Source organism: Scardinius erythrophthalmus (assembly GCF_964197995.2).
Source record: "Scardinius erythrophthalmus genome assembly, chromosome: 9".
In the NCBI taxonomy this organism is placed as follows: domain Eukaryota; kingdom Metazoa; phylum Chordata; class Actinopteri; order Cypriniformes; family Leuciscidae; genus Scardinius; species Scardinius erythrophthalmus.
The window spans coordinates 10,679,145-10,703,343 of NC_138229.1; the positions used below are offsets into that span (position 1 = coordinate 10,679,145).

Below are 24,199 nucleotides of genomic sequence, written 5' to 3' on the forward strand. Positions count from 1 at the left end.
ACTCGCTCAACTTTACTGTAGTAAACGCTGCACAATGGCAAGTGGAAATACTGGTTTAATTCAGCCATATGTGTTTGAACAAGAAACTGATTCTGAAGAAGATGTGGAAGAGTGAATTATACAGGGTCATCTACAAGTCCATGTATCAGAATGGCAATGCGATACAGTAAGTGTATCAGATATATAGCTTCCCTATATACCAGGATAACCAGGATAAGAGACTCCCCTGCTTCGCAGCAAAGTTAATGATGCCAGCCCGCACATTGATGTGATTGGTTACAACGTAGTTTGTGACGTAGAGATCACTGGCGATTTCAAACTGCCTTTTTTCACTTCAGTTTTAAGGAGAAAATACTCAGCAATGGAGTTGACTTATGAATTTGCACATAGTTTGACTCAAAGCATATTAAAAACACCCTGCTGTGGATACACACTGGAACAAATGCGTTATGGATGATGATCACATAAAACTAGGAAAAGGAAAAAAAGTTTATTGACTTATCACTGATGAATACGGCGTGTAGAAAGATCACATATGGCTACTACACTAGAAAAGCATCATTACATCACTACAGGGGTTCCACCAGCACTTGCCGAGAAATCCGGATCGTGAGCAGTTTACAATCGAAATCAAAACATGCTGAACCGTGTTTAAGAGGAGATGCAACAGCAACCTATCCGCACATTTCACAGAACACAATAGTGGAAAAACACTGAATGTGTTAAAAGGTCTGTAATCATTAGGTTGAATCACAAAATCTCACTTCTGAATTATAGCAAATCAAAAAAGCAGGATAAAGAGGCTGAGTGAATGTGGTGTGGACAGAGCCGGATTAACGCGGCAAACTAGGCACGTGCCTAGGGCCCGATTGGCGGGATGGGGCCCAGACAGAGGGACAAAAAAAAGTCCTATCAACAATTTTTATTTGTACGATGTTTATCTTAACCGTAGACTGTTACATTACTGCAGTTAAACCAATTAATGTGTCCGTTACAAAGCGGGTGCCGGCTTCATATGTAACGAACGCATTCATCAGGTGCTGCGAGGCAAAAGCCTAATAAGCACATAAAGAAGCACAGCTCATAATGCAGGTGTGTGAGTTGTCGTCATCTATTTTGGAGTGATTGCAATGTATTCTAAATATAAACTTGTACTGTAGATCAGCGTCATTTCTGGAAAAATCATTCACCGCTTTATTACGAGTTTAAAAGAGCGCGAGCGTCATTAACGTGCCCAGACGCGACGCTTTGAATTTGTGCGTACAATGAATAACATCGCGTCGGGAGCTGACTAGTAAAAAAGCTAATAAAATGAAAAGACAAGACGTCTGTATTCTAAGTTAAAAAGCCAACACACTACAACATTTTTAAATGTTTCAAATAAAGGATCTCATATCTATGGGTCTATCTTCTAAATTCTGCTGCTGATTAGATTATACCCTGACATTACGCCAATAATATCAGTTTATATATTTTTTTCTGCTCAGTAGCGATCGTGTCTTTCTCTTCCACTTGATTTGTGTATAGCATATTTAAGGTAGCAATGCAATATAAAAACACTTATGCTCATTTACTGAAGTGGGATTCTGGAACTGTGAATAAATTGAATAAAACAGCAAAATAACAGCAACAACAACAATAACATCTTCATTAAACAAAAAAGAGATTACCTTAGATAAAGTTTTATTAATATGTACATACAGTACCGGTAAAAGTCTGGACCCATTACTATTTTTAATGTTTTTGATTATTATGCTCTACAAGCCTGCATTTAGCCTATTTGATCAAAAATACAGAAAAAAAACAGGAATATTCAGCAAGGATGTGTTAAATATATAAAAAGTGATAGTGAAGACTTTTTTAAAACAACTTTTTAATAATCAAAAATCCTGAAAAAAAGTATCACAGGTTATAAAATAAATATTAAGCACCATTTCTAACATTTGATAATAAATCAGAATATTATAAAGTTTTCTGAAGGATCACGTGACACTAAATTCAGCTTTGCATCACAGAAATATAAAGTATAGTAAAATAGAAAACCATTATTTTAAATTTTAATAATATTTCACTATATTATTTTTCTGTATTTTTGATCAAATAAATCCAGGCTTGATGAGCATAAGAGACTTCTTTCAAAAACATTAAAAATAGTAATGTGTCCAAACTTATGTACTGTGTAAGTAAAACTATACTGCTTTTAAAATTAAATGTTGTATAAATAAAAAGGTTAGGAATCATATTTGTTTCAAGTGTTTTTTTATTGGGGGTGGGGGGCCTCCAACATGAATTTTGCCTAGGGCCTCCAAATGTCTAGAACCGGTCCACACCGTGTGGACTCTGTGAATGAGGGTCATTGTGTCAGAGACGCTGTAGTAGGACAGAGTTCCTGCACCGTGATCCACATACACTCCTATTCTAGAGGAGCTGGAGACTACAGGGAGTTCAGTCAGTTTGTAATTGTGACCGAATGAGAAACCGGAGTCAGAGCAGATTAAACACCAGGACTGATCATTACAGCCAAACTCATAGTCATCTCCCCATCCCTTCCTTTTAATGCTCTTATTTTTTATTTTTTATAAATTAAGCAGTGTTATTGGGTTAACCTAAATATTACACTAATTTTACTATATTTAAGAGACTTTCTCTCCATTCTCCCTTTCTGTGTGTGTGCGCTCATGTTTAAACTTACATTGTAGGAACTCATTCCTGCTGTCGTATTCAGGGGTGGGAATCACCTCGATGTATCTCACTGTGCAAACCAACAGTACATTAATGTAAAAATATTTCATTTCCATCCATCCGCATGAAGGATTATAATGTTTTTATGATGTTCATTATATTGATGTTATATTGACGAGAGTAAAGGCAAATGCGCTGTGGAAACTATCAGATATCTTCAATGTAAAAATATACATTTTTATCCACCTGACTGTATTTTAATGTAGTGTGTTGGATTACATGATATTATGTTCATTATATCGACATTACTGGGAGTAAATGCATGAATACTTTACCTATTCTACATAAGTTTTCTTTCTCTTCTTTAAAAGCATGCTGCAGTTTCTCTTGCAACTGAGAGACAAAAGTTCTTAAATCATCAAAAGAGAGATGTGAACTGACAGTGACGCTGGACGAGTCTGTAGATCCAGGAGGGACAGAGAGAGACTGGAAACTCTACACAGACACAAAGACAAACCGAAGGAAAATCAGATTCCTGCTTCCTAAAACACAACATTCTGTTTTTCAGATATCTGTTACCTGGAGGAAATGGATGTGATGTTCTGTGTGTGAAAGCTGCTCCAGCTCAGCGTCTCTCCTCCTCAGATCCTCAATCTCCTGCTCCAGTCGCTCCAGTCGTTCTTCAGCTCGACTCACTGCAGTCTTCTCCTGGTCTCTGATCAGCTGTGTCACCTCAGAGCGGCTTCTCTCAATGGAGCGGATCAGCTCAGTAAAGATCCTCTCACTGTCCTCCACTGCTGCCTGTGCAGAGCGCTGTTAGGACACACAGAGACGCATTAGAACCAGTCCATTCACTCAGCTCTTACTGGTCCCTCACACAGCCTGTTCCCCACAGTGGGCTTCAGTGGGACTGAAAGAGCTCCAGCACTGGCTCCTCACGGACTGACTGGAGGAGAGTCCTAACTGAGTCTGAAACAGCTCTTCCAGCAGTTCTTCTGCTCTAAACTCACCTTGTGAGACTCTACAGCCTCTCTCAGCTCCTCAAGCTCCTTCTGTCTCTCCTGGACTCTCTGCTGGAAATTTATCTTGGTCTCTTCCAAGTGATTCTGTAGGGGGAAAAATGACAGTAACACTGTCTGACTAAGGAGGAAATAAGTTTACTCTTTGCTCTTGCTTCATACCTGTTTCTCAGTCCTCTCTTCAGCAGGCGATACGGTATCATGGGTTTTGTGTTCATTCGCCATACACAGCATGCACACACAGATCTGGTCAGTACGACAGAACATTTCCAGCAGTCTGTCATGAAGAGGGCAGATCATCTCCTGCAGTCTTTCAATGGCATCAGTCATTTTATGTCGCTTTCTTGAGTGAAATTCCTTGTGACGTTCAAAATGAGTCTGACAGTAAGATTCCAGACACACCAGACAGGACTTGATGGCTTTGTTTTTGTCCCCAATACAGACATCACACTCCACATCTCCAGATTCAGCGTAATAGTGATCAAGTTGATCGTTTTGTAGTTTTCTCTTCCTCAAATTCTCCACCACTTCAGCCAGCATGGTGTTTTTACCTAAAACAGGTCTTGTAGTGAAGGTCTGTCTGCACTGAGGGCAGCTGTAGACTCCCTTCTGATCATCCTGATCCCAGTAGCCTGTAATACATTTCATACAGTAACTGTGTCCACAGGGAATGGTCACTGGATCCTTCAGTAGATCCAGACAGATTGAACAACTGAACTGATCCTGAGCCAAAGAAACACTGGATTCTGCCATTTTATTGCATGCGCTCACAGACAGAGACAAGCCTACAACAGCTAAACGACAAATAAATTACGTTCTCCTGCGCTGGTTTTCTGTAATAGTTTCCTGGTTCCGTGTTTGAGGGCGTTTACACGTAAACTAAAAAACTAGTTATGTTACGCATGCGTCGACGTCTCGACGAGTCCGACTATAGACTGTGGGACATAGCCTATTAAACAAATACAAGTGAACGTGGAGCTTCGGTTTTTTTCGGGTTTTTTTAACGTTACATTTATCAACAGATTTATGATCTGCGTCTCAAATTAGGCTACTCACAGTCTCGATTAGAACTTGAAAATTATTCAAGTTTTTTAAAATTGTTTGTTAACATGGACAAACGGTGCATAATCTAATTACAGATGTGCTAATTTGCATAAATACCACAACAGATCTAAACATTGGGTCTAGCCAGTTGAAAATGTCTTGTTGAATCTTGTTGACAAATAACAGTAAAATACTTAATATTAAGGTCTGAATGGAACCCATTTAGGCTACCCATGAACATTAATACATAGAGGCAGGAAGAAGTACTTTAGAAACCAGCCTTTATAAATTTTTAAGAGATTGGGTTTGGGGCTGGGTCCATGGGACTGTTTCTGGGGGACGAGTCTGAGGCAAGAACAGGAGATAATGGTAAGGAGAATGCAGAAGATAGGTAAGTAAAATAAAAAGTGAATCCCCAGAAACAGTCCCACGGACCCAGCCCCAAACCCCCTTATCTGCAATAATTGTCATGACTTCGGTCTGATCTGCAGTGTTTTTTGTCTTTTCCCTGTGTGTATTGTTGTCTTTTGAGCACATGCGCTTGTTTTGATTGCTTGCCATGTGCTCCGCTGTCATTTTTGTGCATCTCCCCTCCCACTCGTTATCCTTGTTCTCTTCACACCTGTTATCAATTATCCCTCATTATCTCCTCCTATTTTAGATCCGTTTGTGTTCAGTCCTTTGTCAGACTGTTGTTGTGAGTAAGGCTTCTCCTGTGACCATCTCTTCCTTGTCTTGTGTCTTGCTGTGCTTCTTCAGACTCCAAGTGTGGCTTTTGTTTTATATTTTGGTTTTTTGTCCTGCTGTCACTGTCTCCCTCTCACCCTGCCAGGCCTGGTTTCCTAGTCTGCCTGGACGCCCAGGTGTTATCTATTGGGACTTGGAAGAACCACCCCAGACCTTCTCTGTGAGCTCATTCTTCTTCAGCAGGGAACTCAGTGTGACTTGGACGTTGCGTCTAATGACGATTTGATTCATTTCTTTTGTAAAGTGCTCTCCTGGCCCAGAGGACGTTTATTTTGGACTGCCTTTCCTTTCTGTGTTCCTGTTTTTTCCTGGGATTTGAGCGCAAAATAAACTGTTGTTACCTGCAACTGAATCCGTGTTTCTTCCTGACAATAATAATGAATAAAGGCTGGTTTAAAGTACTTCTTCCTGCCTCTATGTATTAATGCTTATGGGTAGCAAATGGGTTCCATTCAGACCTTAATATTAAGTATTTTACTGTTATTTGTCAACAAGATTCAACAAGACATTTTCACCTGGCTAGACCCAATGTTTAGATCTGTATGGTATTTATGCAAATTAACACATCTGTAATTAGATTATGCACCGTTTGTCCATGTTAACAAACAATATAAAAAACTTGTAATACATTTTTTGTTTGTCTTGATATAAGTAATCAACTCAGTAATTTTCATGGTGATATCTAAAGGTTAAATTTTTTACACTATTCATGTGAGAAAAAGAATGAATAGGCGTATATTTGGGTCTTTTTCGGAACTTTCCCCTAATGGGATTCTTTGGGGCTTTTTTTTCCTTACTCAGGACATATGGAGGATACAAAATCAGTTGAGTTTGATTCTGTTGCAATTTGTTCACGGTTGACCCCCATTTTGGCTTAAAACGCCTGGACTAGTATGCTCTGATTACGGGATTACATATGATGTGCAATATAATGCAAAGAAGTGTGTTGCCATGATATGTAGAACAAAAGGGGATAAGGACCTTAATTTTCCTGATTTTTATTTGTCAGGGCAAATACTAAATATATGCACTAAAACGAAATATTTGGGACATATCATTAATGATGAAATGTATGATGATGATGATATGTCATACTGTACTTCTGTACTGTACACTGCTCCTTTGTGGGTTAATTAAAGTAATCTATTTTGTATGTCAAAAGTAAAAACCTTTATGGCTTTACTGAGAAATTTGATGTATGTATTTGTCGGCTGGATAATTCACAGAATGCTATCATTATGCTGCTGTCAAACCCTAAGCTAAGTGTGGTGCGATACCAGTCATCTGAGAAAGTATAACTGTCTATTTTAAATGTTTTGTATTGTATGTAATTTTGTGTAGGTTGATGTTTGTTTTCTTTCTAATGGACCTTGAGTCTGGAAATAAAGCTGAATTGAATATAAACTTATGCTTTTCCTGCCTGTGTAACTGCCTGCCCTAACTATTGTTTAGGCTGTAAGTATAAATATGGAAAGGTTAAAGGGATAGCCTAGTTCACCCAACATTTGTAATTCTGTCATCATTTACTGACCCTTAAGCTGTTCCAACTCTGTATGAGTTTCTTTCTTCTGTTGAACACAAAAGAAGATATGATTCAATTCAATTTGAAGAATGTTGGTAACCAAACAGTCGATGGGCCCTATATTGACTTAGCCTGTTTGTTTTCCATACTATAATGGGAGTCAATATGGCCTTGGTTGGGCCTTTGGTTGCCAAAATTCTTCAAAATATCTTCTTTTGTGTACAACAGAAGAACGAAACTCACGCAGGGTTGGAACAACTTAAGGGTGAGTAAAGGATGACAGAATTTTCATTTTTGGGTGAAAAATGAACAGACCAAAACTGTAGGCTACTGTGAAAGTGATCTCACAAATAAATCAGAATAGTGGAGTTAAGCAAGGAAGGGTTAAAAGACCAATCCGCGTCACCTGAATTCACAAATCATGAAGAATGACATGAGATATGTCTACGACATCGCACTGCTGATTAGAGCCAAAAGAAATCTGAATTTTAAACCGCAAATTATCTTTAGGAAACTGCAGTCATTTAAACCCTGCCCACTTGGATCTGGTTCGACCTCCGCTTAAACTTGCACACAACAATCCAGGAAGTTTCGGTCATGGACCTGTTGCAGCTTTACGAGTGGATCGATGTCAAAAGTATTTTGATATTTTCGTGTGTGTTTTTATTGCTGAGTGATTATATCAGAAATAAAGCGCCGAAGAACTTTCCTCCTGGACCTTGGTCTTTGCCGATAATAGGAGACATTCATCATATATCGATACTAGTAAGATTCATCTTCAGCTTGCAAAGGTAAATTCAATTCCAGTTAAATCTATCTAAATGTATTCTTGTGTGAAAATCTGTGAAAACGCAAAGTAACGTTAGCGGTTAAAAGATTACAGTGATTGCTGCAAACTCGTCTGACATGGACTAGTGTTTAATTTAACAAAGACACTTTGTGACGCATAATGATGATAATTCAACTATTTTAATGAAACATAATTTTATACATAAATGAAAATAAGACGAGAAAAAATAACACTGAAATAACACACAAATGAAAGAGTAGCCTAGGCTAAGTTTCTCCGCAAACGACGCAATGATCCAGATTCTGAACTGCATGGTGATGATTTTAACAGCTATAAATGTTATATCCACAACATTCATACAATTACAGCTGCAATAAGGATCAAGCGAAAGAACGTGTATTTGAGTGTGTTCTGTTCAGAATGAGTAACTCGAGTTGTGAATAAGCCGTTGCCGTAACGGAGTCTTTCTCATGTGTTTTCCCATAAAGTTATATAAGGCAATTGGCAAATAATGAACGCAAGATAATGGGTGTTATGTTCACTGGGCCAGAGATCAAGTGCAAGTGCTGCGCACACATATTTCAGCTCCACCTCTCTGCACGTCTAAAAGGTGTTAACGGGGATAGAGTTTGGGTATGGGTGGATATAGATATAGAGCACCCATTAGGGCCCAAATTACATTCAGAGATGGGGAGCTAGACCTCCAGCGAGAAGGAGCGAATAGCCTAATTTGGGCCTAATGGATGGAGCTAGAATATACCACACCCTAACCCAACCCATAACTCAATCCCTCCACCCATCAGACGTCCAGAGAGTTGGAGCTGGACATCATTTGACTGCAGTGAGCACCACATGAACAAATGCTCACACCATAACAATGAGCTATAGTGGAATATCCCAAACATGTAAAGTCAGTATGAATGCATGAAAAATGAACAGTTAATTTCTAAAATAGAAGATAATACTTAAGTATATATACTTATTATTAGTTCTGACAACATTATTTTCAGCTAGTCAGGCTGGGAATGAAACGGTCTGGCTAAAACTAGCTAAAACCAGCTAGCAGGGTTTAAATGATTAAATCTTAAACTAATAAACATGTCTGAATTAATGAATGTTTAGATTTTGCAGAATGTTGGAAAATGTGGCTAAACTGGGCTAAATGTGGCTAAAACTTGATTTACAAATAATATTTTACAGTTTGCAGAAAAATATGGCAAGATTTTCACCCTTAGAATTCTTGGACCAAGATTTGTTGTGTTGAACGGATATAAACTAGTGAAGGAGGTCTATACACAACAGGGTGATAACCTCGCTGATCGACCCTCACTACCTTTATTTTATGACATTGTTGGAGACAGAGGTCAGTTTAATATCAGAATTTTAAATTGGTGGTTTAACATTTCACCATAAATTGTCAGTAATCCATTAACTGGGTTTGTTTTGTGTACAGGTTTAATTTTTGCCAGTGGCTATAAATGGAAGCATCAGAGGAGATTTGCACTCTCAACTCTTCGAAACTTCGGATTGGGAAAGAAAAGTTTAGAGCCATCCATCAGTCTTGAGTGTTGCTTTCTGAATGAAGCCATTTCAAATGAACAAGGTATTTACTGAGGCTTGTTGACTGAAAATAACTGACAATTGCATTTGAAATTGTAAGCACAGTGTGATTTACAACAACTACTTTTCCAGGTCGACCATTTGACCCTTGCTTTCTGCTGAACAATGCTGTCTCAAATGTGATCTGTGTCCTTGTGTTTGGTAATCGATTTGAATACAGTGACCATGACTTTCAGTCTCTGTTGAAGAACATCAGTGAAGCTATTTATCTGGAAGGAGGGGTCTTTGCTCAAGTAAATATTTTCTCATTTTACCAAGTTAACTTTGCTTTCTTTCACTGCTCATCCATTTTTTTTTTTATTTCTTTAGCTTTATAATATGTTCCCATGGCTCATGCGGCGACTGCCTGGACCGCACAAGAAAATTATTGCTGTGTGGAAAGAAGTGATTGGCTTTATTCGAGAGAAGGTGAATGTACACAGAGCGGATTATGATCCATCAAATCCTCGAGACTACATCGACTGCTTTCTTGCTGAGATGGAAAAAGTAAGACCCTTTTTGGGGCGGGGGTGGTCAGTAAGTGAGCTGCTTACTGGTAATAATAATGTAAATGGCTATTGAATTGAAATGCCTCTCATTCATGTTGTTTAGCTTAAGGACGACACAACCGCTGGGTTTGATGTGGAGAACTTGTGCATCTGTACTCTGGATCTGTTTGTAGCGGGAACTGAGACCACCTCTACCACCCTGTACTGGGGTCTTCTCTACATGATAAAATATCCTGAGATACAGGGTGAGTGCTTACTGTGAGGAATGACATTCATATGCACATTAAAAGTAATACGTACTCAAACTCTCTCTAAATTTGGTATCTTCAGCCAAAGTTCAGGAGGAGATCGATCGTGTTGTGGGAGGGTCACGGCAGCCATCTTTATCAGACAAGGACAGCATGCCCTACACCTGTGCTGTCATTCATGAGATACAGAGGATTGGAAATATTGTCCCAATAAATGTGGGCCGGGCTACTGTGGAAGATACTCAGATAGGAAAATACTCTATCCCAAAGGTGCATGGGCAAACTAGTAATGTTTAAAGTATTGTGAACTTGAGCAGAACCTATTAGTTTAAGCACATTAAGAGTAGTGTGTATAATTTTACTCTTGTTAAGCCTCTTGTGGTTCTGTAGGGCACAATAGTGACCGGCAGTTTGACATCAGTGCTGTTTGATGAGTCCGAGTGGGAGACGCCTCACTCTTTTAACCCGGGTCACTTCCTGGATGCCGAGGGCAATTTCAGGAGGAGAGATGCCTTTTTACCTTTTTCTCTAGGTATAGGCCACAAAAGTAATCCAAATGCATATACACTGATGACACTGTACAAGCCCCCCATTATAATTACCCATGATTTTCTCTGATTTTCAGGAAAGAGAGTGTGTCTTGGGGAGCAACTGGCACGGATGGAGTTGTTCCTGTTTTTCTCCTCTCTGCTGCAGCGCTTCATTTTCTCTTCACCAGCCGGTGTGGAGCCCAAATTGGATTTTAAACTGGGGGCCACGCTCTGTCCCCAGCCATATGAATTGTGTGCAGTGCCACGCTAAAACAAGCAACACACACGCAATTTTATACATTTCAGTAATTAAAAAAAAAAAATCAGATTTTAAAATAGAACCCAACATGTGTAACTCTAAAAGTTGCTGGGTGCTTACATGATGGTCTGTTTTAGATCTTTCTTGGCTGGTTGGATGCAGACTGGCTAGTTGGTTAGTTATACAGGTTATATGATACAAAAATGTTTTACAAATAAATCACTATTAGAAACAAAAAGTATAATTACCATAAGTCATAAAGGGAATTTTTTTTTATCTAGGTTCTGCACATCAAATGGCAACGTTTCTTAGGGTCCCTGGGGGTCCTTAAAAAGTGTTAAATTCACTTGTATAAATTTAATAAAAAGTCTTAAATGGTATAACAAAGATATTGATTATCCATTTTAAGTTGTCTTAAATTTGGGGACGGAAAAAACAGGAATAATGGCGTGAAATGATTATTGGCATGGCGATTATTAAACTTCTAAAGACAATGATTTAATTAAATAAATGTGATTGTGAGTAATAAATAATGAATAATACATAAAGTGTTGAATATTTCTCTAAAGTGCAGAAATAAAGTTTAGTAACTGAGCGTGCAAGCCAGCTGGTGATCTATGATCTGAGCTATTGTGATGACATTCTTGTCATGTACATATTTGTATTTCTTCCATAAATACATCCATGAATATGCAAATTAGCCCCATCTCCACTCACACAGGCTCAGAATACTTGATCCACTCGCTCAACTTTACTGTAGTAAACGCTGCACAATGGCAAGTGGAAATACTGGTTTAATTCAGCCATATGTGTTTGAACAAGAAACTGATTCTGAAGAAGATGTGGAAGAGTGAATTATACAGGGTCATCTACAAGTCCATGTATCAGAATGGCAATGGGATACAGTAAGTGTATCAGATATATAGCTTCCCTATTTACCAGGATAACCAGGATAAGAGACTCCCCTGCTTCGCAGCAAAGTTAATGATATGCTAAAGCCAGCCCGCACATTGATGTGATTGGTTACAACGTAGTTTGTGACGTAGAGATCACTGGCGATTTCAAACTGCCTTTTTTCACTTCAGTTTTAAGGAGAAAATACTCAGCAATGGAGTTGACTTATGAATTTGCACATAGTTTGACCCTAAAGCATATTAAAAACACCCTGCTGTGGATACACACTGGAACAAATGCGTTATGGATGATGATCACATAAAACTAGGAAAAGGAAAAAAGTTTATTTATTTATTCATTTTTAAGTTTATTGACTTTTATCACTGATGAATACGGCGTGTAGAAAGATCACATATGGCTACTACACTAGAAAAGCATCATTACATCACTACAGGGGTTCCACCAGCACTTGCCGAGAAATCCGGATCGTGAGCAGTTTACAATCGAATCAAAACATGCCGAACCGTGTTTAAGAGGAGATGCAACAGCAACCTATCCGCACATTTCACAGAACACAATAGTGGAAAAACACTGAATGTGTTAAAAGGTCTGATCATTAGGTTGAATCACAAAATCTCACTTCTGAATTATAGCAAATCAAAAAAGCAGGATAAAGAGGCTGAGTGAATGTGGTGTGGACTCTGTGAATGAGGGTCATTGTGTCAGAGACGCTGTAGTAGGACAGAGTTCCTGCACTGTGATCCACATACACTCCTATTCTAGAGGAGATGGGGTCTGCAGGGAGTTCAGTCAGTTTGTAATTGTGACCGAATGAGAAACCGGAGTCAGAGCAGATTAAACACCAGGACTGATTGTTACAGCCAAACTCATAGTCATCTCCCCATCCCTTCCTTTTAATGCTCTTATATGACACTGTTATATCCACGATACCACTCCACTCAACCTCCCAGTAACAGCGTCCACACACACTCTCTCTGCACAACACCTGACACAAATGAGTAAATCTGTCTGGATGATCAGGATACCGCTGGGCTTTTTTTATGTTAGTAACCACTCTGTTCAACTCAGAGAGCCTGAGGTATTTATGGGCTGAGTCTGAATTGAGAGTGAACCGCTGGTAATCTGAAAACCAAACACATTTCAATCAGTAAATCTGAATGGCAATCATTAACACAGCAAATAAACTTTTTTCAAGGTTTCATCAATGTAATGTGATTGATTATGTGCAATAATGCAAACAACTTTTTTTATTTGTTATAAATTAAGCAGTGTTATTGGGTTAACCTAAATATTACACTAATTTTACTATATTTAAGAGACTTAGATTGTATTGTCTGTAAAGTTTTTTTTTAAACTTTAATCTTTATCAAGTGTGCACTGTTTTGGCTTTCTCTCCATTCTCCCTTTCTGTGTGTGTGCGCTCATGTTTATAAATAAAAAAAACTTACATTGTAGGAACTCATTCCTGCTGTCGTATTCAGGGGTGGGAATCACCTCGATGTATCTCACTGTGCAAACCAACAGACAATGTACATCTTCAGTGTAAAAATATTTAATTTCCATCCTATATTTTAACGCATTGTGTTGAAGGATTGTAATGTTTTTATGATGTTCATTATATTGATGTTATATTGACGAGAGTAAAGGCAAATGCACCGTGGAAACCATCAGACATCTTCAATGTAAAAATATACATTTTTATCCACCTGACTGTATTTTAATGCAGTGTGTTGTAGGATTACATTACATTCATTATATTAACATTACTGGGAGTAAATGCATGAATACTTTACCTATTCTACATAAGTTTTCTTTCTCTTCTTTAAAAGCATGCTGCAGTTTCTCTTGCAACTGAGAGACAAAAGTTCTTAAATCATCAAAAGAGAGACGAGAACTGACAGTGATGCTGGACGAGTCTGTAGATCCAGGAGGGACAGAGAGAGACTGGAAACTCTACACAGACACAAAGACAAACCGAAGGAAAATCAGATTCCTAAAACACAACATTCTGTTTTTCAGATCTCTGTTACCTGGAGGAAATGGATGTGATGTTCTGTGTGTGAAAGCTGCTCCAGCTCAGTGTCTCTCCTCCTCAGTTCCTCAATCTCCTGCTCCAGTCTCTTCAAGAGTTCTTCAGTTTGACTTATAAGAATCTTTTCCTGGTCTCTGATCAGCTGTGTCACCTCAGAGCGGCTTCTCTCAATGGAGCGGATCAGCTCAGTAAAGATCCTCTCACTGTCCTCCACTGCTGCCTGTGCAGAGCGCTGTTAGGACACACAGAGATGCATTAGAACCAGTCCATTCACTCAGCTCTTACTGGTCCCTCACACAGCCTGTTCCCCACAGTGGGCTTCAGTGGGACTGAAAGAGCTCCAGCACTGGCTCCTCACGGACTGACTGGAGGAGAGTCCTAACTGAGTCTGAAACAGCTCTTCCAGCAGTTCTTCTGCTCTAAACTCACCTTGTGAGACTCTACAGCCTCTCTCAGCTCCTCAAGCTCCTTCTGTCTCTCCTGGACTCTCTGCTGGAAACTTCTCTTGGTCTCTTCCAAGTGATTCTGTAGGGGGAAAAATGACAGTAACACTGTCTGTCTGACTGTCTGTTGTGGACATATGGGATTTCTTAATTCTAAATTTGAAATCTAGTTCCTATTTATCCATTCATCTACACTGATATCTACACTGCAAAGGTAGATATATTGCAATGGCACTTTTTTGGGGATGGGGAGGGGGTATCATTAAGGAGGAAATAAGTTTACTCTTTGCTCTTGCTTCATACCTGTTTCTCAGTCCTCTCTTCAGCAGGCGATACAGTATCATGGGTTTTGTGTTCATTCGCCATACACAGCATGCACACACAGATCTGGTCAGCACGACAGAACATTTCCAGCAGTCTGTCATGAAGAGGGCAGATCATCTCCTGCAGTCTTTCAATGGCATCAGTCATTTTATGTCGCTTTCTTGAGTGAAATTCCTCGTGACGTTCAAAATGAGTCTGACAGTAAGATTCCAGACACACCAGACAGGACTTGATGGCTTTGTTTTTGTCTCCAGTACAGACATCACACTCCACATCTCCAGGTTCAGCGTAATAGTGATCAAGTTGATCGTTTTGTAGTTTTCTCTTCCTCAAATTCTCCACCACTTCAGCCAGCATGGTGTTTTTACCTAAAACAGGTCTTGTAGTGAAGCTCTGTCTGCACTGAGGACAGCTGTAGACTCCCTTCTGATCATCCTGATCCCAGTAGCCTGTAATACATTTCATACAGTAACTGTGTCCACAGGGAATGGTCACTGGATCCTTCAGTAGATCCAGACAGACTGAACAGTTGAACTGATCCTGAGCCACTGAAATACTGGATTCTGCCATTGTATTGTAAACCAATACAGACAGAGATAAGCCTACAATAACCGAAAGACAAATACGTTTCGTTTTCCTGATCTAAAAAGTATAAGTAGTTTCCTGCTTCTGTGTTTGAGAAACATATAGTTCGTCGAATCTGTTTTGAACAACCGTCTTCTTCTTTTGTTTTCTAGCGGTTGGCAAACTTTAGGTGCATTTCCGCCACCTACTGGGAAGGAGTGTAAAGCCCTGAAGAAGAAGAAATAGACAACAAAATTTTTCTAATCAAATCTGTATCGAAAATATTTTTACAGAATATCATACAACCTTAATTGTTTCTGTGTATTCTGAAATATAATGCTGTTTTCTGTCCATAATATGGAGCCAAATCAGTGTCATTAATAATTCACGCAAAAAACTGGATTCACACATGCATAGACAATTTCACATGCATAAAACCAAATTCACGTGCACAAAAAAAACAATTCAACTTCAAACATCATCTGTCTCGGAAACCTGAAACACAAAATTACATAATATATGCAGCTTAAAATAAAACATAGATGTCTCATGTATGCACATCATTACATACATTATGATCATCATCAGTTGAATGTGTCATGGACAGGACATGAAAATCCATCAATGCTAAAAATAAATGTTTATGTTCACACGTGAACTAAACAGTTATTAATAAACTATTGCTTCAACTGATCATTACCTTCTTTAACTTCAGTAAATACACATATACTGATCAACTGCACATCTCTGCTTAGACATGAACTGTGGTCGAAAGCTGATGAGGTAACATGCAGGTAGGCACATTACAAGGCAAGTTTATTTATATACCAAATTTCATACACAATGACTCTGGCACGGACACCACTTTCTCCGGCACGGACACCAACGTCTCCGGAATGGACACCCACAACTCCGTCACGGACACCACTGTCTTCGGCACGGACACCGGCGCGGACACCGGCACGGACACCTACAGCTCCGTCACAGACACCACCGCCTTTGGCATGGACACCACCGTCTCCAGCATGGACACCAACATCTCCGGCACGAACACCGGCACGAACACCACCATCTCCGGAATGGACACCAACGTCTCCGGCACGGACACCAACGGCTCCGTCACAGACACCACCACCTTCGGCACGGACACCAACATCTCCGGCACGAACACCGGCATGAACACCACCATCTCCGGAATGGACACCACCGTCTCCGGCAAGGACACCAACATCTCCGGCACGAACACCGGCACGAACACCACCATCTCCGGCATGGACACCAACGTCTCCGGCACGGACACCACCGCCTCCGGCACGGACACCAACATCTCTGGCACAGACACCGGCACAAACACCACCGCCTCTGGCACGGACACCACCATCTCCGGCATGGACACCACCATCTCCGGCATGACACCAATGTCTCTGGCACGGACACCGGCACGGACACCAACGGCTCCGTCACAGACACCACCGCCTCCGGCAAGGACACCAACATCTCCGGCACGAACACCGGCACGAACACCACCATCTCCGGCATGGACACCACCATCTCCAGCATGGACACCAACGTCTCCAGCACGGACACCACCGCCTCCAGCACGGACACCAACATCTCTGGCACAGACACCGGCACAAACACCACCGTCTCCGGCACAAACACCACCGTCTCCGGCACAAACACCACCGTCTCCGGCACGGACACCACTGTCTCCGGCACGGACACCAACGTCTCCGGCACAGACACCGGCACGGACGCCATCGTCTCTGGCACGGACACCAACATCTCTGGCACGGACACCAACATCTCTGGCACAGACACCGGCACAAACACCACCGTCTCCGGCACTCACACCACTGTCTCCGGCACGGACACCAACGTCTCCGGCACAGACACCGGCACGGACGCCATCGTCTCTGGCACGGACACCAACATCTCTGGCACAGACACCGGCACAAATACCACCGTCTCTGGCACGGACACCACCGCCTCCGGCACGGACACAAACGGCTCCATCACAGACACCGGCACGGACGCCATCGTCTCTGGCACGGACACCATCGTCTCCGGCACGGACACCAACATCTCTGGCACGACAGCAGCTTCTCCGGAATGGACACCGGCACGGACACCACCGTCTCCGGAACGAACACAACCTTCTACGGAAAGGACACCACCGTCTCCAGCACGGACACCAACGTCTCTGGAACGGACAAAAATTCTGAATGACTAGAGACCTGTGGCTCTAACTTCATTAGTTATGAAGTCATTTGAAAAAATTATAAAGAAAGAACTGCTGGGTAGAATTGAACACCTCCTCCACCCCTTGCAGTTTGCATATAGAGCCAACAGGGGGGTGCAGGATGCTACTATAACTCTGCTTAAACTCATATACAAGCACTTAGAGGGTAATAAAAACCATGTCAGACTGCTGTTTGTGGATTTCTCATCTGCCTTCAACACTATCCAGCCCCATTTATTGGTGCAGAAGCTCATAGAAAATTTCAGGTTGGACTGCAACTTGGTGGGCTGGATTTTGGACTTTCTCACTAACAGGACACAGAGAGTAAGAGTAAATGGACATCTTTCTGGAATTTCAGTGACATCAACCGGCTCCCCTCAAGGCTGTGTTCTCTCTCCTCTTCTGTACATTATGTACACTAATGACTGCCGGAGTGAACTGACCAATAACTATATTGTAAAGTCTGCAGATGACTCAGTCATAGTAGGTTTATTGGACACCACTGAAACATCTTACGGCCCGGTATACCATATTTTTTAAACTGGTGCAAAGAAGCTTTTTTAGACTTAAATGTTACAAAGACAAAGGACATGCATTGATTTTAGACATCACCATCCAACTCCTGAAAAAACGATTAGATGGAAAAGAGGTTGAATTTGTTGAGTTGTACAAGTATCTGGGAATCATCATTGATAAAAAGTTGACCTTTGAACTAAACACAGACATGCTGAGTAAGAAAGGTCAGCAACGTCTCTTCTGTCTGAGAAAGCTAGCTAAGTTTCAAGTGGACAGATCCCTGATGACATTGTTTTATAAATCTTTTATTGAGTCAGTTTTTACTTTTTCATGTATTTGCTGGTATGCTTCTCTTTGTTCTCTTAAAATGGAAAAACACATTAGCAATGGTAAATAAAGTTAGCAGCAAAATCATCGGGATTCAGCAGATAAAACTAACTGTCAGCCATCCGCCAAAACAAATAGATAAAAATTCTCCTTTGTAACCTCCGCTATCTCTCTGCTTAACTCTGTAAAAAAGAGGTAACGCCTGCACATGAGGTATACTTAAACTTTAAAGGGGGGGTGAAATGCTACAGTATTTCATGCATACTGAGTTTTTTACACTGTTAAAGAGTTGGATTCCCATGCTAAACATGGACAAAGTTTAAGAAATTAAATTGTACGTTTGAAGGAGTATTTCTGTTCCAAAAATGCTCCTTCCAGTTTGTCACAAGTTTCGGAAAGTTTTTTTCGAGTATGGGCATGTGTGACGTCAGATGTAGCGGAATTTCCTTATACGGGTCCTAAGGGCACTTCTGCCGGAAGAACTGCGGGCACTCGTAGACCATAGCAAGAGAGCGAAAGCAGTACACCCATCAAAACGCTGTGCTCGGCTTTAGGGAAGTCAATGTCACCAAAGAAGTGGGTTTTTGGTTGCCAGGGCAAGACAACCCTGCACAGATTCCCAAAGAACCCAGCGTTAACGGACCAGTGCATGGAGTTTGTTTTTTCAGAGCATCATCAACGGAGTAGTGTAAGACTGTTTGTTCCCTGCATTTCAACGACGCATGTTTTATAAACAAAGCCCAGATCGACGGATTTGCAGATCGTCTAATGCTTAAGGATCGACCAGTCACAATGATAAAGGTTCGCGGTCGTGCGTTGGAACCGTGAGTAAAACTGTTAAACAAATGTCCCTGTGTGTGTTGTTAGCTCGGTTAGCACAGCTTTAGCTCCGCCCACACGGCCCGCCTCCAGCCGCTCGGTTTTTCCGGAAAGACTCGGTACAGCCTATCTTTCTTTTATAGATATAATAAAACTAAAGACTTTTTGGAGATATGAAGGATGCAATACTACTCTATAGGTACTCAAGATTAACAGGAGATTGAGTGAAAATGAGCATTTCACCCCCCCTTAAATGTTTGTGATATTCATTTATCCATTTGTCTGATCATTTTCAATGATGTTGTTGCTTTGTTGTCATGTACTGTACTGTTAACTTTGTACATGTACTTTGTTGTCATGTAATGTATATTAACTTTGTTACTGCATCTAAACTAATCGCCCCTCGGGGACAAATAAAGGTCTTGAACTTGAACTGTGAGGGTTCTAATGATTCAACTTCACTAATTAATAGATACTTATTTGAAAATGACAGTTTTATTGGAAATAAACATTGCATATGAACAAAGGAGAGAAAAAAAGAAATGAATTAGTTTAGTCCACTTAAAAGGCTAAAGTCACACAAATGCAAAGCTACGTTCTTTCTTTAAAAACTGGTTACATATGTAGACATTGTTTCTTGGATTTGTACACCTTGCAATGTGCATGTGGCCTATTCACAGCCATAATTAATTTGTTCTGACAGCGTGTTCAATAATTAAAGGGGTGGTTGATTATGATTTCACTTTTCTAACTTTAGTTAGTGTGTAATGTTGCTGTTTGAGCATAAACAACATCAACATCTTGGCTAGATCCGCCTCGAAGTCGTACATCTTCGGATGCGGAGCCGCACGCGCTGTTACAAAATCTGCTGTGCACACCGCCAAGCGAAATGGGGTCTTGCGCAACCAATGCCCAGACTGCAATGATGTCATTTTTGCCGCGTGCACCTTCACGCTAGTGCAGATAAACCTAGCTTGAGTCTCTCCATTATTCCAATTTAAACATAAAAAGGCAGAACAGTTTCTGCCATTTTAGTGCTTGTCTGTGTGAGGTAATCGGAGCTCCTAATACACACTCAAGCTCTTGAAGCTCCGCCCTCTGTGCCAGGAGCAGCAGCTCATTTGCATTTAAAGGGACACATACGAAACAATGCGTTTTTACTGACCCTTAAAAAGGAACAATTTTAACATGCTGTTAAAAAGTATCTGTGGGGTATTTTGATCTAAAACTTCACATACACACTTTTGGGGACAACAGAGTCTTATTTTACAAATTGTAAAAAGGGGCATTATTCCACCCCTTTAACATGCTAATAAACAGCTGACCTTTCCATTTGTTGACATGACAGTAAATATTATATTTTAAGTTGGATGTCCACCTTAAAATATAAAATCACCATATTTATAATGAAACCGTCATATATTAATAATATATAATAAAATATTGTTTAATGTTACTGCTGGAAATCTATATTTTGTTATGGGATCTCCTTCAATCATTTCAGAATCTTTACTTTTAAAATAATTTTGTTGCTGTATTTTTAAAATATATATTTATATTAAAATATTTTAATGACAGTATATTTATTGAACAAAAATCAAATATCAAACAAATAATCAAAATAAACAGAAAATAGTGCAAACTTAACTAAAGTGATTGTTTTGAAATAAACATCGAAACGTTTTTTTAAAGTAAACATAGTTATTTGACCACTGTAATGTTTTTTGTTTGTTTAATTTTCTGCAGCAGACAAAAAACAAAAGTTTTTTCAACAAAAAAAAATTATTTCCACAAAATCATGTACACTTTCCACATAGACATCTAGGGAATGTATATGAACAAATTATATTAAAAATAAATAAAAAAGAAGAAGAAGAAAGAAAAAAGGTTAAATAACTTCAAGGTTTGATTGCAAAGCGACAGTGACAAGGCTGCATTTTGCACTGAAGAGCAACCCAACTGTTGCTCCAAAGGTCACAAATATATTGAATGGAAAAATGGGACTAAAGCAGAAGTCTCCATTTTATTTTATTGATAATCTCATTATCGGAGAAACAGTAAGGGATCTCTTCTGTGATATTTCTTTTTTATCATCAAGATTTATTTGTGAGACATTAAGAAAACTAAACCACACTGTCACATAGTCCTCCCTTTGAATGTTTTGGCTTGACTTTTTCTGCAGGGTATGTGGACAGTGATCTAGAACAAGGTCAGGTGTATTGGGGGGGGTGTATTTGCACATTGCTCTGACAAACACAAAAACAACCATTACAAGAATATATAACAAACAGAGAAAGGCTAACAAATCGGGGTGAAAGTCCCCTCAAGCACTGTATTAAAACATCTCCGTCTAAGCATCTGTCAGTTAGAAGACATCAGCATTCGTTGTGTATCGTGTATCGCATTCATTGACGCAGCCATGCTTATGAGCACATTATGGGGTGCCTTCGGTTCACTAATTGGTCTGTTTTATGCTGGGATGCAGGTCATGGTGCCATGTCTTCCTCCAGCCCCTCTCTCCACTTCTGTTTTTACTACTGATGAGGTAAGAGGATTTCATGCATCTTGTACTGTATAGTGAATTCATAACCTTGAAGATTATTTTTTTAAGCTGAAAATCTGGTAAATATTGTGCTCATCTTTGCCTAAATGCCTGCTTCAGTTTCCAGATGTTCTGTAAATTCATGTAAAATATTTAGTGACTCGTTACATATAAAATATCTGAATTGTGTTAAACGCTCATGACCTTGCAGCACAGTAATGTCACCAAAGTCAGTCTTGGCTTTGTGGAAGGGTTATTATCAGTAACTAAAACTAAAGCTATTAAAAACATTTCTGTTCATTGAAATACAGCTGAAATAAAAACAAATCTAAATTTTGATAAATGAAAATATAATAGATAAAACTATAATAGCAATATTTTTAAAAAAATCACAGTGAAATGACTAAAAAATGTAACTAAAATGAATTAACATGAAAAACATAAAATATAAACTAATCCAAAATACTAATCAATAGCCTAAACCAAAATTAAAATTAAAATAACACTGCTATGTGGAAGAATGTAGAGTTGTTTGTAATATATAGCCTATATTTGTGTGATTATTAAGAACTTGACACATGAACTGAATTTATTCACATTAGCCTAATAAGTGGCAAAACACTGGAGGCATATTATTATTGTAGATATCACATATAGGCTACTTGTCCCAATATTTGTTAAAATATTTATTTTTAAAAATCCTGTGCAGTATATGGGCTCTTGGTATTTTGTGGCAGCGGCGGTATGGGATGAAGACGATCTTAAATCATTCGAAAGCACCGACAGCTCTGTGCTTCACATCCAGAGAGTCGATAGCACCACCCTGACTGTGACTGAAAGCTCTCGCGTGTGAGTGGAAAACTGCGCGCGCACACACACACACACACACACATATGGACTGTTCTATTACTTTTCAAGTATATTAAAATAATTTTGTTTGTATCACCACAGTGGAGATCAGTGTCAGAAAAATACTACGACCTACGTCACTCTGCCTTTGATGGAGCATTTCCTGTTTAGAAGTGGTAGGAACGGATGTAGCCTAACATACAACCTGATCAGACTAAACAATAATTCAACATTTATTATTCATGTTTAACATCACATAAGGGTCCATGCAAGGCAGTCTCATGGTAGGCTACTTTGTAACTATTTTGTGTGTTGGGTCTAATTTGTATGAATTCGTGAGATCTTTCTAAAAGCTAGTGGCGGTTAGTTAGGGGAGGAGGGCCTTCGTGTTCGTGCTTAACTTTTTTCTAGAAATCGTTCATTATCGTTCAGTTTACATACGAATTCATACAAAATCGCCATCTCATAAAATAAGATAGTTAGCCTACGTTTTACCGTGAGATTGGGTTGATTCATGCTATTTCCTTCTCAGAGATCCTTTTATAATCATGTCAATCATAATTTAGTTTATTTCAAAAGATGAATAATTTCTCATGATATTATTTCCCCTTTAAAATGTGTCACTGTATGAGCAGATTTAGATACTATTGCACTGGTCTGGGATGGCAAGTTCATTAAGTGCTCTTCATGCATCATAATACTGTTTGTGGATGAAGACGAGGAAATAAGTGCTACGTTATTTGGTCAGTATCATCTTTGATCATTGTACCTCTCCACCTATGTGATCAAAGCAACATGTTAAACTTGACTTTAAAGAAGACAAAATGCACACACACATATAATTCAACATGCACCCACCTAACCTTTAATACTGAATATGTGCTGCATGTACAGCCACCACCAATGCAAAGGGATTCAGTTGCACAACTGACTTTTATTCATAATGCCTCTCTGTTTGTCTGTCCTCCATTGCAGCTCGTAGTCAAAAAATACCAGATGAAGTGATACAGGAATTTAAGTCAAAAATGGAGTGTGTATTTATGGAAGATTTCGCACAGGCACCTCTAAAACAAGGTTGGCCAAAAGTTTGTGTCTTACACATTTAATTCTTGACCATGAAACTTAAGTATTGCAAAACAAAGGCCGGCAATCTGATGATATTATGAGCATGTTGTTCCATAGTTTATGTAAAATTACATTTATCATACATATATCATTTATTTCAGGTTATTGTTCACTTGATGAGGCAGCCTAAAAAAAGGGGTAAGTGCAAACATTGTGTTTCTAAACTGACTTCTGTTTACACTGAAAATTGCACATTTTATTTACTTTGCACAATTTCTCTCTGCTAAAGGTCACGAGCAGCTGCAGAGATCTTCATAGTCCAGATCGACAATAGATTACTGCTTTGATGGACATTAGGAATCACTGTTACGGGCTTAGTGACTGATCTATTAATTGCATTTTCTGATTTGATATATTTTACTGAATGGGATTTCTTCAAAATAAATTAAAGCAATATTTCAATGAAACAGTTTGTGTTTTGCATTTGTAAAAAAAAAAAAAAAAAAAAAAAAAAAAAACTGATGGTATTAAAATTCATAATTGTGTTTTAGATTCATGAAGTATCACTTTTCCATCCTGGTTAATTTCTCATCCTGCCACCATTACATGAAT

The 24,199-nt window shown here is 39.4% G+C and overlaps 4 protein-coding genes across 4 annotated transcripts; 2 read left to right on the forward strand and 2 right to left on the reverse strand.

Annotated features, from left to right (window-relative positions):
* Nucleotides 1–569: 569 nt before the first annotated feature.
* Nucleotides 570–4,469, reverse strand: LOC308696726 (E3 ubiquitin/ISG15 ligase TRIM25-like; the record flags this gene model as incomplete). Its single annotated transcript, XM_081375618.1, has 7 exons — nucleotides 3,864–4,469; nucleotides 3,693–3,788; nucleotides 3,262–3,495; nucleotides 3,018–3,177; nucleotides 2,693–2,752; nucleotides 2,331–2,434; nucleotides 570–674 (listed from the first exon to the last, which is right to left on the reverse strand). Exons 1-7 carry the CDS (start codon nucleotides 4,452–4,454, stop codon nucleotides 570–572), a joined length of 1,350 nt encoding a protein of 449 aa, XP_081231744.1. The 5' UTR covers nucleotides 4,455–4,469.
* A 3,142-nt stretch (nucleotides 4,470–7,611) lies between these two features.
* Nucleotides 7,612–11,541, forward strand: LOC308695973 (cytochrome P450 2J4-like; the record flags this gene model as incomplete). The annotated part of the gene is given in 10 exon segments (XM_081374283.1): nucleotides 7,612–7,767; nucleotides 7,770–7,805; nucleotides 9,005–9,167; nucleotides 9,258–9,407; nucleotides 9,497–9,657; nucleotides 9,734–9,910; nucleotides 10,016–10,157; nucleotides 10,243–10,430; nucleotides 10,551–10,692; nucleotides 10,786–11,541. Coding segments are annotated over 10 exon segments (1,491 nt in total). The 3' UTR covers nucleotides 10,962–11,541.
* LOC308695970 (tripartite motif-containing protein 16-like) lies at nucleotides 11,231–15,408 on the reverse strand. Its single transcript, XM_081374279.1, has 6 exons — nucleotides 14,643–15,408; nucleotides 14,326–14,421; nucleotides 13,895–14,128; nucleotides 13,658–13,817; nucleotides 13,313–13,372; nucleotides 11,231–12,986 (listed from the first exon to the last, which is right to left on the reverse strand). The coding sequence occupies exons 1-6, from the start codon at nucleotides 15,231–15,233 to the stop codon at nucleotides 12,460–12,462; spliced, it is 1,668 nt and encodes a 555-aa protein (XP_081230405.1). The 5' UTR covers nucleotides 15,234–15,408; the 3' UTR covers nucleotides 11,231–12,459.
* A 6,008-nt stretch (nucleotides 15,409–21,416) lies between these two features.
* On the forward strand, nucleotides 21,417–24,051 carry apom (apolipoprotein M). The gene is made up of 7 exons (XM_081374305.1): nucleotides 21,417–21,676; nucleotides 22,383–22,522; nucleotides 22,625–22,698; nucleotides 23,158–23,265; nucleotides 23,498–23,596; nucleotides 23,749–23,785; nucleotides 23,877–24,051. Exons 1-6 carry the CDS (start codon nucleotides 21,551–21,553, stop codon nucleotides 23,775–23,777), a joined length of 576 nt encoding a protein of 191 aa, XP_081230431.1. The 5' UTR covers nucleotides 21,417–21,550; the 3' UTR covers nucleotides 23,778–23,785; nucleotides 23,877–24,051.
* Nucleotides 24,052–24,199: the final 148 nt, after the last annotated feature.

Coding starts and splice junctions, on each gene's coding strand:
- apom (XM_081374305.1), top strand. CDS start 21,551: ATGCTTATGAGCACATTATGGGGTGCCTTCGGTTCACTAATTGGTCTG. Junction 21,677..22,382: donor CTGTTTTTACTACTGATGAG/GTAAGAGGATTT, acceptor AATCCTGTGCAG/TATATGGGCTCTTGGTATTT. Junction 23,266..23,497: donor AATAAGTGCTACGTTATTTG/GTCAGTATCATC, acceptor CCTCCATTGCAG/CTCGTAGTCAAAAAATACCA.
- LOC308695970 (XM_081374279.1), bottom strand. CDS start 15,233: ATGGCAGAATCCAGTATTTCAGTGGCTCAGGATCAGTTCAACTGTTCA. Junction 14,422..14,642: donor AAGAGAGGACTGAGAAACAG/GTATGAAGCAAG, acceptor TTCCCCCTACAG/AATCACTTGGAAGAGACCAA. Junction 12,987..13,312: donor CAGGAATGAGTTCCTACAAT/GTAAGTTTTTTT, acceptor TTTGGTTTTCAG/ATTACCAGCGGTTCACTCTC.